General features: G+C 40.2%; 1 protein-coding gene and 1 long non-coding RNA gene across 3 annotated transcripts; one reads left to right on the top strand and one right to left on the bottom strand.

Moving 5' to 3' along the window:
• Positions 1-273: 273 nt before the first annotated feature.
• On the bottom strand, positions 274-2510 carry LOC139118785 (mid1-interacting protein 1-like). Its single transcript, XM_070682241.1, has one exon. It carries the CDS (start codon positions 2305-2307, stop codon positions 1822-1824), a length of 486 nt encoding a protein of 161 aa, XP_070538342.1. The 5' UTR covers positions 2308-2510; the 3' UTR covers positions 274-1821.
• A 3772-nt stretch (positions 2511-6282) lies between these two features.
• Positions 6283-14925, top strand: LOC139118784 (uncharacterized). Of its 2 annotated transcripts, none has more exons than XR_011548809.1 (3): positions 6283-6524; positions 6710-8017; positions 10061-14925. It is a non-coding gene; the product is annotated as an uncharacterized lncRNA (long non-coding RNA). The 2 variants fall into 2 exon arrangements; XR_011548808.1 differs by having other exon boundaries at positions 6289-6524; positions 6710-6775.
• Positions 14926-16847: the final 1922 nt, after the last annotated feature.

Genomic DNA, 16847 nt, shown 5'->3' with positions numbered 1-16847 from the left:
TCCATGAGCTTCAAAATGAGCCCCTTACGGCTTGTCACGGTCCCTCCACCGGACCGTGGGCTGGTAGGCCAAAACTGTATTGTGGAAGTTTGAGAGTCCGTATAGGTAGTTGTTCCTGAGGCGTATTCTGCTTGCTAAGCTTTCACTGCGAATAATGTTTCAGTACACTCCCTTCTCTCAAACAACACAACACACGCAAATTTTGCATTTCACTACGAATCGCAGCAAAATGCGTCCATATAGTGAGATATATCGATAACACATATCCACAAATTCATATTTCGATAAAGTTTTATTTCGGATTAAACTTTTGCGTTACAAAAATAATCAGAAAATATCTCTTAAGCAGATTTCACTTTCTTGATTACAAAAAGTGTGCGCATCTTTGAAAAATCTTAACAAATAAACGGCGGGAAAGTCGCCGTAGAAAAAAAATAGTCACCATGGAAACACCTGAAAAAATCATAATCACAATGTCATGTGAGAGTTGACTTCGCTTGTCGCTCGACGTGAAGGTTTTGAACTATAGCTTGAAGGCTGTAATGTCTAATGAGGTTCGGTTGAAATGGGCGGACACAAAATGGAAGCTTTTACAGTGACATTTGCATATAATGAACGTGGGCTGTTGCGATGACTGAGAGTGGTACAGTTTGCCTTAAACAGGAACAGCGCACCAAAGCCTTCATGATAAAACAAAAATATTGAAAATATTTAGTTTTGATGTGTTTGTTTTCTACATAGAGACACTGTGACGTTGCGATATGATCACCGGGTAAGTTCCTGGTTGAGTTCGAATATCGTCACGGTTACATACAATAGTTAAGTAAATATACAAATGATACAGGCGTTTCTTGTGCTGAACTGGAGAAAGCCAATGATTTACTCAGTTCAGTACACCAATGAGTAAGGTACGTTATTAGCCTCTCGACACATTGCACTATTTGTGAGTTTTGAGGCCTAAACGTAAAATGGGTCATCTTGCAGGCTAATTACAAACTGGGGAGCGGGACAAAAGTAAATAAATCTATATACACGACTTAACTTCGGATGTGGGGTATTTTTGCATCAGGCAAAAGGAAAAAACTCACAGCAATTTGTGCGCGCAGCGCGACCTCACTTCATTTGTGGTTCCCGGATATAGAGGCTGGGAACAGCCCGGATCCATTAACCACAATTATATTGTGCGTGCGCATACGACTACATTACTTATAAAGTGTTCATCTATATACAGAGATAACTCGTACCATTTAGCCTTTCATAAAACAATATTGGAGTTTTAGGCATGGGATATTGTCAATTTTTTGGTGCATCAGCCCAAGCGTGCATTTTTGGCGCAAGTGAAGTATCTCATTTAGTCTCGCTGGGAGATTACTTGTAGAAGACATGCAACCGCCCTCAAACTGTTCCAGGGCCGTGACTTGGTCAGCACATTGAGGTATAAACGACATACCTCCGTGGTCAGTAGAATATACGAAAAGTTCACGCCGTGGCATTGGTCGTCATGCGGCGAAGCATGTTTTGTGGAAGTGTTTTGAAGCGAAGGCAGGTGACGTAATCAGAGCGGCCAAATGACGAAACCGGGGTCCGTGATCAATACACGTGTAAATAACGTCGCAGTTGTTGGCTTCCTCCGGCCGCTTTTCTTTCAGTCTGTAGGTCGTTGATCCTACAGTATGCTAGGAACATCAGATGTTACGAATTCGAGAAGTCTGTGTTAATGGGTACTAGCGGGGGGAGAAGTTAGTGTTTCACAGCCCTCAGCCATGCCATGTGCACCGCGATTTTGAAGAAACATGAAACACTGATGAGGTACAATCAAGCTCACATTATGAACGACTTTGGTTTCGGACAAGTCTGATAGTCGCCGGTTTCCTGTTGATATTTACTCGTGAGAAATTTCGCCATTTCTGTGAGCTGTTCAAGTACACTGAAAAGTCCCCGGAGATGTTCCCTGAATAAATTTGCCGCCTGCCTGGCCTGCTCGTTCTGGTCCGTGTCCTCTTCCTCGGAGCTCATCGAGTCGTCAGTCTCTCCGTTCTGCGTGAGGGTCCCCTTCACGAGGTCCCGCTTGACAGTCTTTAACAGCGAATAATACAAGTGCAAGTCCCTGCTGTCGACCCCCTTTGGCACCAGAGATTTGTTGCCGTTTTCCGTGTCCATCTGCGTGTCTTCCAACTTCATGTCCAAGAGACGGCTCGGAATCATGACAGTTGAGTCCATGTCGTTCACAGCTTCGATGAAGTGTTTCATCATTCCCAATATCGATTTCTCGGGGATCTTCTCTCTGTCGCTCAGCTGTATGTCCATGGTCGCCGTTCTTCGAGTGCTTCTATTTTGAGTATCAGAGAAGGTACACAGCGACTCCTATTCTGTGAACATGTGCGCTCCAAATGGCACTGGCGGCAACAGACACTGGATATCTGATAGCGTTGTTTTTTGGGAAATATTAACCTCACCCACCTGGTAACGACTGCTCTCTCTGGTTACTGGTTTTAAAAGTACGTTCAGGCAGGAAAACATCAAAACATATGTTAATTTATTTCTCGATCACGCTATTTTTCAGCTCTCTGATTGGCCCGTGCGGTAAAACACGCCCTGGTGCGTTGATGATGGATGGAGGACAATGGCTTGGAGTGTGCGCCGCTAACGCTGCTGTTCACAGTTCAACAAACTATCACGTATCCAGCACCGAAGGTGAACCACATGCATTTACATACAAAACAAGAGTTGGATGAATCACGACTATTAAGAGTGAATCCGTCCTGTCGGATCCGTGAAGTGACGCATACATACACCACTATTGTTCAGCCCTTATTGTTCTTCGAACCAAACAAGAAAACGTGTACTTCAGGGTTACGTTTACTGACAGACCTGTTCCGAATAATCGCTTTTTTCTGGAATGCCGATGATATATAGAAGACCTTGCGCGGTTATGGAATGAAAATGTGAATTTTAGCTGTGTAACTGTAAGCGTTACAATCGCTTTTTAACTAAGACCATCTCTAATTCTCCTCTATATTGAATAGAATTTTTTTCATTGCTTCCTCTTTTTCTTTGCAAAATAGGGGAGCGGAGACCAATACTATAAGCTTACTACTGACCAAATTAACAAAAAATAAAAAATATGAGAACAATTGCAAAGGAATGTGAAATATTCGTAGTAGTCTTTCTCGGTGCAGAATGAATATGACTGTAGTCTGCAGTTAGTCATTCTGCTTATTAATAACATTGCCAGTAATCTCTATTTCACTGGGTCATGACCGTCCCGGTGCCTACTTGCAGCCCTTTCTCCAATCATGGAGGTGGGAAGGCATGTTACCTGTGTCGACAGTAGACCCCCCTCTACCGCCAATGCATGCCCGTACTTGCCATAGTCTGTCCGTAGTGTCGGAGCGCTGCAACTGATACCTGAGGAAGAGGTCATAGGTGCCGTGCTATAGTTAATTGCCCCTATGGTGGGGTGTATATAGTGTTACTGTGTGAACCATCATATCGGACACGGTGATACAGTTATTTGGTTATTTGTCACGTATCACTGGTAATGATGGGAGAGTGGCAAAAACCTCTTCGCTTGGGAAAAAAACAGCCCTCTCTTCATTTTCAGAGCCCGTCTTTGTATTTTCATAAAGGGCTTGAGCCATCTGAGCAAACTATTGACAATAGATGAGTTTCGATAACGACCTTGAGGCGCGCGTCAGACCGAGTCGGATAAACACGCGTCACAGAGTAAAGAAACTATAGGGAAATGATTTGGTGGTGCCTGGGCGAGGAAAATTACATGATAATACCACTGGCTTCTCTTTCCATGCCCAGTCTCTGTGAATATTGCACGTATGTGTGGAGTTTGATAAACATGTTATCAATGCGTAACAACTTTCGATCTATTCGAACCTTCAAAACAAGCTTATGACGTCATCGGTGAATTATTGAGCCCATGGTCATTATCGATTTCGGACTGTTTTGAATTTTAACGGCTTTATAACTTAGTAAATGTTGCCATACAATGTCATGGCCGATGTAACATATACTCCATAAATACAATTAGTCGCTGGCTAAAACTGTCCTCAATGAAGCTTTCTACCATTCTCGTAACAATCAAAAATAAAAATCAGGGGTCACTGTGGAATTTTTGATACCAGAGAAATAAATTGCCTGTCATTTACTGATGTTTTGAAAATCACAGACGCCGCCATTCCCGTGTTAACTCTATGGCTAAGCATTGACCCTCGAGAAAAAATCGAGGGTCTATACTCCAAGAGCTTCAAAAAAAGCCCCCAAAAGCGGTGAACGAGAATTGTAAAAATTTGAGAGACCGGGTATCTATCCCCGAGGTTCGCTTGCTAGGAAGTTAGGTACTTGCAATAAAATGAGGAATGTTCCTGGATCTTCTTTGATTATTTTAAAATGGATTAATTATACGTCGACCGTCCCGTTGTACCAGCAGATATTGCGATCAGCGTGGGCAACGGTTGGCACATCGTCTGCAGACCCATTGTGTAGAAACGATAAATTTGATGTAGGCCTAACATTGAGTAATGACTGCCCAATTACATAATCACACAGGTAATTCGCATAAAGGTAGTTATCTGCTCATTTCGTGATATGGAAGTAGCAAGCTATAGGGCACAAGTCTGTTGCAAGCTCTTTCGGGCTCTTTCCAGGGTCTACGCTTTTTGTCAATCCGGCTGAAAAGGCTTTGTACTCTCCCAGTGTTTTCGGCACTAAATATGTGGTAAAGGCGCGAGTAGCGCACGTTATTGCGGCAAAGCAGAAAAAAATGTGTCATTGCACATAGTGGTCGTCTGATAACGAAATTATATAATATCGATATTGTCGTCTGGACGTCACTAAATAGGGAAATATTGGTCAATAAATCGACGGAAATACTGGGTGGGGTTTTTATATTTTTTTTCAGGGATCGCTGCACGCAAACCGACGGCACGACGTTGTGCTAAGCGCTTGCGAAGCATTTTGGCTGTAAGCTTATATGCACTGACCGGCAAGAATTTCGGAGCGACTGTCTATATTTTCCGTTTGCGTTGGAGCTAGGACGCATTCTCACAGTAATTAGTAGGATATTTTTATGGTACGGTGTCGCTCTAATAACTGTCCTCGGACTGAAAAGTACAGCTGCTCTGTGTGCCCGAGTGAAGTCGATTTATGCTTACTCTTTGCGTGCATATGGAGGAGGTAAATTGTACACGTACAGCCACTCCAAAATGAGAGGAGGGCGCGCGCGCAGCTGAACCCAAAAATCATTGTGTTTATGAAGCACCTGCTGCCAGAGGCTTCTCTTCACAGACATCACAAAGCGGTTTACATACATCAACTCTGTAACCACAACCTTCAAAATTTTCAACAACAGCAGAAGCGAACCACTGGAGCCTGGATGGTCTACTAAACTAGCAGTTGCTTGTAATTAAATCTTTGTCCAAGAAAATATAACCACGGTTGCCTTTCGGAATCAATGTGGTATCCCAAAAACTGCAGTATGTGTCTTTTAAAACGGTGGCCCTGCTTCTTCAAACACTGATTTACAATATAATTTATCAAGATGTAAATTAATCTTGATTGTCTTTCAAGTTTTCATCTAATGATTCCTTGAAAAAACTCATTCAAATCAACAAAAAGGCAAAATTTGAAAAATTCCTGACTCTAGGGGCTTTTTTCGTAACAAGTCAGGTCTAAAATGCCTCGTATTATTATAATGACTGAACCGTTGACGATTGATACCGTAAAAATGTAGCGTGTTTTTGCCTAGCTCTGCCTGGCAGGGATATGTGTTACCGGCCCGGTAACACACAGCCCTGCCACGCAGAGCTAATTATTATCGTGCAATGATTCTCATATTAGGATAGCGTCGGCATGAATTTGCGAAATACATGGTTAAAAAACAGTACGTTGATTTTAAGCTTCTTTTATTGAAATAAAGTGTACTTTTACGTATACAGTCACGTGTCTGTTGATGATGTTTTTATGGAGTTTTTCATTTTGGACGGGCGATTGCACAGGTGGGCAGCTGCACAGTGTTTGCATAGCACTTGTTTTTGTCGTTCTTAAGCAACCTCATTTTGATGCAGTTTGACCTTGTTGCGTATCCAGGCACCGAATTATGCTCTCTATAGCGAGGTCACAGGGTTACGTGCAATTAGATGGTTTGCCTCGTATATTTCAAGTTGTTTTCGCGGTCATTATTTTTCACTGTCAGTGAAGTGGGCGGCTTGCTTAGCTGTTTAACGATGAAGTCATTTTGTGGCAAGCTTCATTTAAAACGTGAGCCAACCCAATCAACAAGTCTAAACAGGTCTCAATCTGGGACATACCTTTGAAGGGAGGGAGGGATGACATTTATAACAGTTTACAGCCAGACTTGAGAAAACACACGCTCCATGTACATCCAATTAAACACATCTTCTAGGAGTATAACACACTAGACTGAACCGAACGACCGTATCGACGTCTCAGTGTTGTGATCCCACGCACGGTCACGCACCCTGATGATCTAATTTGATGTTTGCACGCAAGTATGTTATTAGTCGGAAGTGCTACAAATCAAAGGGTGTAAAAAAGCAAATTTTTCCTCCACCACCCCAAAAATCATGACGCCATTCTTGAAAATAAACCCTTTGGATCATGCGGGTATTGCATCGAAAGGGTTTGTCGGTTTGTATTTTAAGTAATTGTAATAATACACCACTTTCTATTTCAGTGTATTTGCACTGTACCGTACCTGCCACGCTCTTTCCCAACACTCAGGGCATTGACCGTCCGAAAGGTAAGCACGCACTCTTTGCTGATGTCACACAACCATATGCCTTTGCTCCAGGCTAGCTTCCGCATTTGAAATACATTTACTGTTCACAATTTTGAGAGTTAAGAGAGCTTTTGGAGCAATAATTTGAATGCATCGTTGACCGTTAAATCATGCCTCCATATCATTGTACTGAGAGTGCTTTGCCCTGCATGGAAACCAGTTGTATATACAGAACAGCCTGATCTCATGAACGGGATGTTAAGACTTGTTTCATGTGCTCTTCTATAGCGGTTATGATTTTAATCATCCTCTGGTTGCCTCGTTTCTGCACGACTTCACTCGGCTTTACGAAACAGGCGATGTCTCTGACGTATTTCAAGTATTTGTAAATTTATCATTAGGGCCTAAATCGAATCCTTTATGCTTGATTAATTAAGCAGTGTTAGAAATAGAAGTAAGGGGCTATTTATATAAAGATGTGGAGCAAATTAGATTTTCAATATCTTGACTTTGCAAATTAAATCGAAAATAAACTCAATCAGTTAATACCCTTCCCTTTGAAGTTGTAATTGTTTATATTTGATAATTGTCGGGCAATGTACTTCCCCAATATAAATAATTTGCGCCATCATTTTCGATCCACGAGTTTTATTCTTGATTACCGAAGATGTTTCAACGATTCTTCATCACATGATATAATAAAATGTCAGTTGTTTGTATAACATACTTTGGGACACCTTGATGACGACGTCGACTTGGGGACCAGCCTTGAGAAAGACCGTCAGAACGATGCCATGTTACGTTTCAGACTGTAGTGTCTTTTCTTCTGTTTGTATGATATCATCCTAAAATACCCCGCAAAAATTCAACAGATTCGCGCAATGGAACGCAAATATTAAATCCCGCATTTTCTCACATTTAGTTTTGAAAGCAATTGCCATCCATGCATGGACTCTATTCAAAACGAAGTCACAAGCTTGCAACCCGAGAGCTCAATAGCCGGGCATGGCTCGCTCTCACCTTTAGGGACCGCCAAGCAATATCGGAACGGTACTTTAACACTTCTCACACGATCAAATGGTTACAAAGAGGGGTCAGAAATTTGATGTACAGGCATTCCTGGAGGCTCCATGCTAGCGTGAAGTCCCGGAGAATAATTCCATGGCCGAGACCACTGGTCCTCCGTCACGTGGATTTTTCCCAGTTCGTCACATATTTACCGTTTAGCTAGCGTCAAGCTACCTACACCATCTTGGTTTGCAAGTGAGTACGATCCCCAGTGACATAAGCTCAAGTTCCGTTTTAATCAAGAGTAGCCGAGAGAATTTGATTCCCCGCTAAACGTTCTTTGTGTTTTATTATTTCACCAAAGGTTGAATTTCACAAGTTGTCAAATGAGTTAGTTAGAGAATTGGCAGCAGTTTGAAAAAGTTTAATAAGTTTCATTAAAAAGTTTCATTTGTGGGGTATAGATGCCAGTTTTTGTTGTTGTCGTGTTTTTTTGGGGGGGGGGGTGGGTGGGGGGGGGGGTTTTATTGTCGTTTTTGTGCTTTGTTTTTTGTGTATAGGGAGTTTCTCAAGGTATAGATAGGTGTATTTGCATAACAGCAAAATAATGAATTTTCATATACATTATACACTCAACAAAATTTACTCACCACACTTTGCATGAAAAAACAACGAAAAATCGATCTCGATAATCCGATAAGGGGAAACGTCACAACACAACAACCGGGTAGCCGATCACTATTATTGTCACCTCCAACTTCAGCTTCCGTCTTTAGCCAACGGTAAACGGAACCCTCCCGGACTTAATCCAGTACTCTGACCCGGATGAGAAGAAGGAGAGGTGGACAACTGGGGCGCCCCCTATATTAATATCTGTGACAGATTTAGGTCTGCTGGTTTTACTGAGCAATGCCTCTACCATCACGACTTTGTGTAGCCGAAACATTCCAGACATTCTTTTCCTCCAGAAGACTTCTCAAGTGTGTCTTCTAAGAACACAACGTCATCACGTGACGTCATCACTTAGGTCGGACGACGACAGGACACGACCCCGAGTTGCTCGGCGCAACCACGGTCCCTACACAGGGACGGTTTTGCAACACTCGTAGTGAATATCAAAACACTTTAAAATTTTGCTGCAGCGAATCGCAGCTGCTATAGAAGTGTCTCGAACCTCGATTGAACTAGCAACATACATTTGACTGAAAAGTTCAACTTTCAACTATTTAGGCAAAAAAATCCTAAACGCCAGCAATACTATCTAAAAGCGATACAAAATTTCCTAACCTAACTCAAGGTAACCCATGTCGCCAATGGCTCATTGATATATTTCTGCATAGTTTATGATTCGTATGTATAAATCAAAATGACAACAATGCTTTTAACATCAAAGCCCCTGCCTGCGCGAAAGATTGCTGTGGGTTGCATTTTACTTTTGTGTCAATTTTGGTTGCTTCTGAATCACCACACGGTCTCTATTCAGATGTACATAAGATATCGCCGAATGGCAATTGGGGATGGGTCTCGTGACAATGGGCTGTTCTGTTGGTTAGATACACACAAAGCACTAGAAATTATTTGTAAATCCGCAATGGGCGCATTCTTTCCTAAACTTGTCATGCGTGGGAAGTAACCTCCTTCGCACATACATATAACTTCAGAGCATCCAAAGAATCTAAAAAATACAAAGTAGACAACAAATCCGTTGTTGGAGCTTTTGACAAAGCATTTCGGCAAGGCTTCCGTGTAAACGTAAATTCTCATCCCTGGTGTCAAGACCCTGGGGGTACATGAGCTGAGCTGACACTGCAAGTTGGGTTTTTCCTGTGTTCACTAAAGAAAGTTTTTTTAAAATTGACCACAACACAGAAATTGGAGTTAGCAGGATTAAATTGCTTCTGGGGTTAAGACAATGTCAATCCAAACCAATTTCAGCACCGCAGACTTGTACATGGGGACACATGCGTCCACAGGTATACTATTTTATGACGTCAGCATTTGTTAAAGTACTGGACGTGGAAGTCCTGGCGTTGCTCCATGCATGAAGTTACTTTTCACAATTTCACAGTTGTTATGTGAGCAGAAATCAGCGATGTCGGTTTGTTACATGTTACTGTGCATTTCTGTGAATTAAAGTTTGTATCCGGTATTTTAAAGTTACATAAATAGTGTTTCTGAGTAGAAATTACGGTATTATCTTGTGATAGTCAAGATTGTAATCGAATACAAGCTTCGAATTTTGCCTTGTCTTTGTGTTTCAATGAATTTAAAAATGTTGTCAACTAATTCTTTGTACAGATCGACAAAAATACTTATTGGTGCCCCTGGTGTAAATGTTAGAACGATGGAGAAAAGGAAGCTGGTATCGAGCTGCCCAATTCCTTGGAAATAGATTTCCATGCGACATGACATGTCTGGCTTCTGCAACTCGTCATTGTATTACACAGTTGCCTGCAGAAATATCCAGTCATAGGGTTCCCATTGCTGCATGCGAACTACACACAGATGCCATGACGTGCATATGGTATGAAGCGGACTCACAGATCCGTGTCTGCAGGATGTCGCAGCGGTTGCCAGTACAGGCCCAGGCACACCAACGTCACGGATTCTTCAAGGACGTTTCCTTATCGGCCCTGCTGATAATAATAATAAACACGAAACCGCAGCATCATGACCTAGTTCACAGGAATTTAATGACAGGGCATTAAGGCCCCATTATCTGTATTTTTGTCTGGATAAGATGGTTTGAAATGGAGACACACTTATGTAAAACCAAAGTGTCGCCACAAAACTTCTTTTTCAAATATAGGCGACGAACGTACAACTTAGATTTTAACAATTAAATAATTTTCGACTTTAATACAAGCCCTACATGACCCGCTGCAGCCAGCGAGTGTGTAAAACTATGGGAAATCGACTTAATCCATCATCAAGGATTGAAATAGTGACGTTTACATAGACATTGTGGCTTAATACCGAGTATAAAAAACATCGATATCTCGGAGAGGATTGAATGGTAGTTTGTTTGGTAAACAGAGTGCATGCGCCTCGATAGTGAAAGACTTCAACTTTTGCTCAAACTTTCCTCAATGAAACTTTCAACCATTCTCTTACCAAAGCAAGAATAAAAATCAGGGGAAATGGTCCAGAGTTCGGTACTAGAGGGACAAATTATCTATTATATACCGATATTTGAAATTCAAAATGTCCGCCATACCTGTGTTTACTCGACCACGGTCCCTTTTGTGGAGGGACCGTGACTCAACGTGGGACAATAAAAATGTCGATTTTCGAAAAACTAAAACGGTTAAAATTATTGCTTACTCCAAGAGTTTAAAATGAGCCCCCGCAAGTGAAATTGAAAGTTATCGGGATTAAGCTAGCTGCCTCTGGCCATATGACAGTGTCCATCCAACTTTCTTTCCCCCAATTTCAGCACTGCAGCCTTGCACAAGGCAGACGCATGCGTACACTGGTATACTATTTTATGACGTCATCATCCATTGAATTCGCTGGACATGAAATTTCCGGCGTTGCTCCATCCAAGAAGTTACTTTGTACACTTATTAGGTGAACTGAAGTTAGTACTGTCGGCTTTGCATATGTTACTGTGCATTTCTGTGAAATATGTTTCTAAATTTTGTTTCCGACAATTTTTAAAGTTACATAGTGTTACTGAGTAGAAATTACGGTATCATCTTGTGATACTCTAGATTGTAGTCGAATACAAGCTTCGAAATTTCCCCTGTCTTTGTGTTTTCAAGGAACTGTCGTCAACTTTTTTGTGCAGACAAAAAACACTTATCACTAAACCCTGTTGTTTATGTCAGAACCATGGAAGGGGGTGGAGGAAGTTGACATTGAGTTGCCCAGTTCCTTGAAAATAGATTTTCATGCGGCATTTCTGGCTTCTGCAACTCGTTATTGCATTACACAGTTGCAGAAATATCCAGTCACAGGGTTCCCATTGCCTCGAAATACACACACATGCCATGACGTGCACATGGTAAAGCGGACTCACAGATCCGTGTCTGCAGGATGTCGAAGCGATCGTCAGTACAGGCCCAGGCACACCAATGTCACGGTTTCTTCAAGGACGTTTCCTTATCAGCCCTGTTGATAATAATAATAAACAGAAAACTGCAGCATCAAATATTTTTAAACCTAGTTCACAGGAATTTAATGATAGGGCACTAAAGCCCCATTATCTGTATTTTTGTCTTGATAAGATGGTTTGAAATGAAAAAAACACATGTAAAAACAAAGTGTCACCACAAAACTTCTTTTTCAAATATTGGCGGCGAACGTATAACTTAGATTTTAACAATTAAATAATTTTGAACTTTAATACAAGCCCTACATGACCCGCTGCAGCGTCATGGCATGTGTGTGTAAAACTGTGGGAAATCGACTTAATCCATCATCAAGGATTGAAATAGTTACATTTACATAGACAATGCGGCTTAATACTGGGAATAAAACCTCTCTGAGAGGATTGGATGGTAGATTGTTTGGTAAGCAGAATGCATAACGATACAACTAAGGTGGCTTTAAGGTAGTATTCGCCTCGATAGTGAAAGACTTCAACTTTCGCTCAAACTTTCCTCAATGAAACTTTCAATCATTACCTTAGCGAATCAAGAATAAAAATCAGGGGAAATGGTCCAAAGTTCGGTATGAGAGGGACAAATTGTTGATTATATACCGATATTCGAAATTCAAAATGACAGCCATCCCAACAGGAGAAAATAAAAATGTCGATTTTCGAAAAACTAAGACGGTAAAAATTATTTCTTACTCCATCAAGACCCACAATTGTTGATCAGAAAAGAATTGGGAAAAAGGAGAGTCCGATATCTGTCTTCGAAATTCATTCTACCTTAAATGAGGCATAATCATTTGCACCATGAACGCACACTTTTCAAACATTTAGACATGAACTGATCTGCCTTCTGTACACGTTAAGGAGGCGCTCAAGATTTCCTGCTTCTGAGTATATTACGTTACTGGTTTCTCAAACCAGACGGAACATGACACTGCAAGTACAACGCTGACAGACATGGTACAGCGCCGCAGATTGGCTAAGCTAAATTTGTCACTCCTTTCTCTGAATGCTGCATGATCAATCAGATTCGATATTTGTAAACGTTTCTAATAAACTTACTGCCACCAAGAACCCCACGATAAAATAATGCTCAAATTGGTGTGATATGTCGACGGGTTAGTATAAAGTATAAGAATACAAATAAGAAAAACTAACAAAATAAAAAAAGATAGCATAAAAATGATTCTTTGGGATTTTAATTCGATAACTTTCTTTCTCGTCATGTTCATCAAAAACTGAATTTTGCCGTAACTCAGTGAAATGTTATTCATAAAAATAAGACTGATAGCAGACGGACCACCATCCGCATAGACGTTGTGTCAACACAACTCTACATAAACAAAGCATAGAAATTAACAAAATGCACAAGAAAATTGAACGGATTAAAGTAATAAGAACGATCTGGAAGAAGTAAGGAAAAAAGCCGCAAACGTTTTTTTATTATTATTTTACTGAAAAACGAAATCACGGATTCAATTTTGACTCTCTTAGTGTTACTATGGTGAAAATAAAGTAAAAATTCACCTATTCTTGTTTTAGTCTTTTGGCTGAACTTCCACTTTTTATCAAAAATATTTTGGTCATGGTAAACAGACAAATCGATGAAGCTCTATTGTAGTTTTACGTCCTCAACCTACAATCGTTTGTAACCATAGACTTAGAGTCTAGGTGGACCCTCGCGCTTGACTTCTCTCGACAAGTGTCGAAACATTCCTTCGCCCGTTGAGGGCGATCGTCCCTCGCACGCGTCGCGATTGACTTTTGAAATTGTCACATTTGCAGCATAGACAGTCTATAATTGAAGCATTGAGCATAGACTGTAGAAGAGAGACTGTCTATGGTTAACGGCTAGTAAAATGATCGCTGGCATGAAGTTTATCCTTAGTAACACAGAGTTTAAATATATATTTAGGTATGCAGTCTTTCACTAAAACTGTTCTGTAATATCGAAAGTGACGGCGTCTTCCATTAATTGTAGAAGTAAATTAATTTGATCGAACAGCGTCGAATGTGGTTTTGTTTAAATTGAATTATTCTGAACTTTCTATAATACTAGTACCACGTCAAGTAACTGGCAAAATAGTACGTCAAACTGCTTAACTGCCCGAAGAGACTAAAACTGCAATGGTCCTGCTGGTTTGTTTTTATATGAGATATATTTACTATATAAGACCCAAAAGATTCTCTATGACATGTTATATGTATTTGTATGGGTTGGAAATTTTAAGCTTTTTCTTGCAGGTATTCAAAGACGTTAGGTAGTGGTGTTTACGTATTTGTAAAAGACTACCAGTTTCTTTGTCGATCACACTGAACACTTGAGGATGGCCATTATCGCCTGCCCATATGTCACAACACCATGTTTTAGATCCCAGCCGTACAGTTCAACCGCAGATTCCTTCTCCTATGAATGGACTGAGCACTTGGATTTCATGTCTTCTGTTGTCTAACTTTGCGCGAGGCGTTCTCATGTTTATGTCACGAGTTTCCAAGCTAAACATGTGCCTGGGCCTGGAATAGCACTGTCGTTAAAATGACATTAACAGTGAAACGTGAACATTAATTTTGGCGACGATTTCAAACGAACTGTGCCTGACGCAAATGTGTGAATGTGTGAGAGCTTGTTTAATTTGGCGAATTTCTGGAAGATTGCCTCATCGCCAACCAAAGAAAAATGGTAGAAAGATGACAAGGCGATAAATTGTACTTCACAAAAAGTGTCAGCCATGTTAAATGCACTGCAGGTAACGTACCAGGCCCTAATTTACGGACAGCGTCCTAAGACAGCAAGACTGTTACATTTAAACTGTTCTCAAGTTCGCTGGTTGTGTTACTTCACCGCCTTATAGCCGAGAACTTGATGGTCGTAGTCTTAATTTGTAATTTGTAAAAGGTTAAGAACCTGCTTAACCGGGAGAGCTATATAGCCAAGTTATATCGCCATACTGATGTATTTTTATTACGAGCAATTTTGCGGAACGACAGAGAATCCGGATAGCTCTCTGGCCCGCCCTCTTTCGTCGACTCTGAACTGACTATCGTTTTTTTTTTATTCTTATTCAAAAATTCTAGTGTTTCAGGATTATGGTGCTGATTTTGGCAATCTTCGCAATTTAAGGTCAGTGATAAATAATTGAGATGAAATTTATGCACTTTGTTCTCATTTACGTGGAAATGTGTGTCCCACTGTGCCCACTACTGTTTGTCGATCTAGAGTGTCAAAGGTAAGCGAGACCGAAGAGGTCTCAAAGGTGAGAAAGCTCACTTCAGGTCTCTCCCTGTCCAGGTTATCAGGAAGTTATCTCTGTAAACTAAACGAAAGATTGACAAACAACATAAAGGGGGTGCCGCAGCTTCATATTACCGTCGCCTTAAAGGTTGTATACTTTGTGACGTCACTTCGACCTTAAAATGTCATTTTTTGCTCACGTGTTGACACACGTGAGCATATGTCGCAGCGATGTCTGTCTATCTGTCTGTCTGTCTGTCTGTCTGTCTGTCTGTCTGTCTGTCTGTCCGTCTCAGTGTACTCAATATCTCAAAAACGGCTCATCAGATCAGAATTAAATCTGGTATATAGATTCAGTTTGCAAATGGCAAGAACTGATTAGTTTTTGGTGGGTGTTGTGGCTTGCTTACTTTTTGCTCATTTGCATAATTAATGAGTCTAGAAATAACGGATACATTGACAACGACTGCACATAATTTGATGAGATTTGCTACAAATGTTGATCACACCAAGATATATCAGCTGTGAAAGATATTAAGGGGTGACATAAAAGATAATGGATAATTTGCATATTTAATGAACTTTCATAATTAGGGATATATATCTGATTTGACTTGATCAAAATTGACAAAACTTGGTATGTATATTAAAGATACTAAGCTTATGATTTAACATTATTGAAAGTCATTAAGCATTCTTACTTCATCAAACTCTTAATTTGCATATTTAAGGAACTTTTGGAATTAGGGATATTTATTTGAATTGACTTGACCAAAATTGATGAAACTTGCTATGTACATTAAAGATACTATGATATAACATTGATGAAAGTCATTAAGCAGTTTTATTTCAGCCAAATACTTATTTACATATTTAATAAACTTTCCTAATTAGATATATAAATCTGAATGTACCTTACCAAAATTGATGAAATTTGCTATGTACATTGGAGATACTATGATATAACATTATTGAAAATCATTAAGCAGTTTTACTTCAGCCAATTCCTTATTTACATTTTTAATGAACTTCACTAATTAGGGATATATATCTGAATTGATTCGACCGAAGTTGATGAATCTTGCAGCATATATCGAAGATACTATGAAACAACATTATTAAAAGTCATCGTTTACTTCAGCCAATTCTCAATTAGCATATATAATGAACTTTCCTAATTAGGGATATTTATCTGTATTGACAAGACCAAATTTGACAAAACTTGCTATGTACATTAAAGATACTATGATACAGCATTAAAAGCCATTAAGCATTTTTACTTTAGCCGATTCCGTATTTGCAAATTTAATGAATTTTCCTCATTAAGGATATTTATCTGTCTTGACTAGACCAAAGTTGACGAACTGCTTTGTACATTAAAGATACTATGATACGACATCATTGAAAGTCATTTAACATTTTTACTTCAGCCAATTCATAATTTGCATATTTAATGAGAACATTTCAGTCAATTCCTAATTTGAATATTTTAATGAACTTTCCTGATTGGGGATAAATCCTTGGATTTATTCGGCGAACACACATACCCAGCGTACGCCGAGGACGCCATGAGTGTTACGAAATGGGTGATGCAGAACAAGACGACAATTGGCGCGGAAGAACGAAGTATTGTGGGAGTTGGTGGAGACAGTCCGATGGAGGAAATGCGTCTACAGTCGTTTGCCATGAAGTGCAGGGTCTGGACTATCAGGTCACCATTCTGTCACGTGATATTCTTTCATGCATTTTGA

The sequence above is a fragment of the Ptychodera flava genome, chromosome 19, assembly GCF_041260155.1.
Source record: "Ptychodera flava strain L36383 chromosome 19, AS_Pfla_20210202, whole genome shotgun sequence".
Classification (NCBI taxonomy): Eukaryota; Metazoa; Hemichordata; class Enteropneusta; family Ptychoderidae; genus Ptychodera; species Ptychodera flava.
This window is presented reverse-complemented; position numbering and strand designations above follow the sequence as displayed.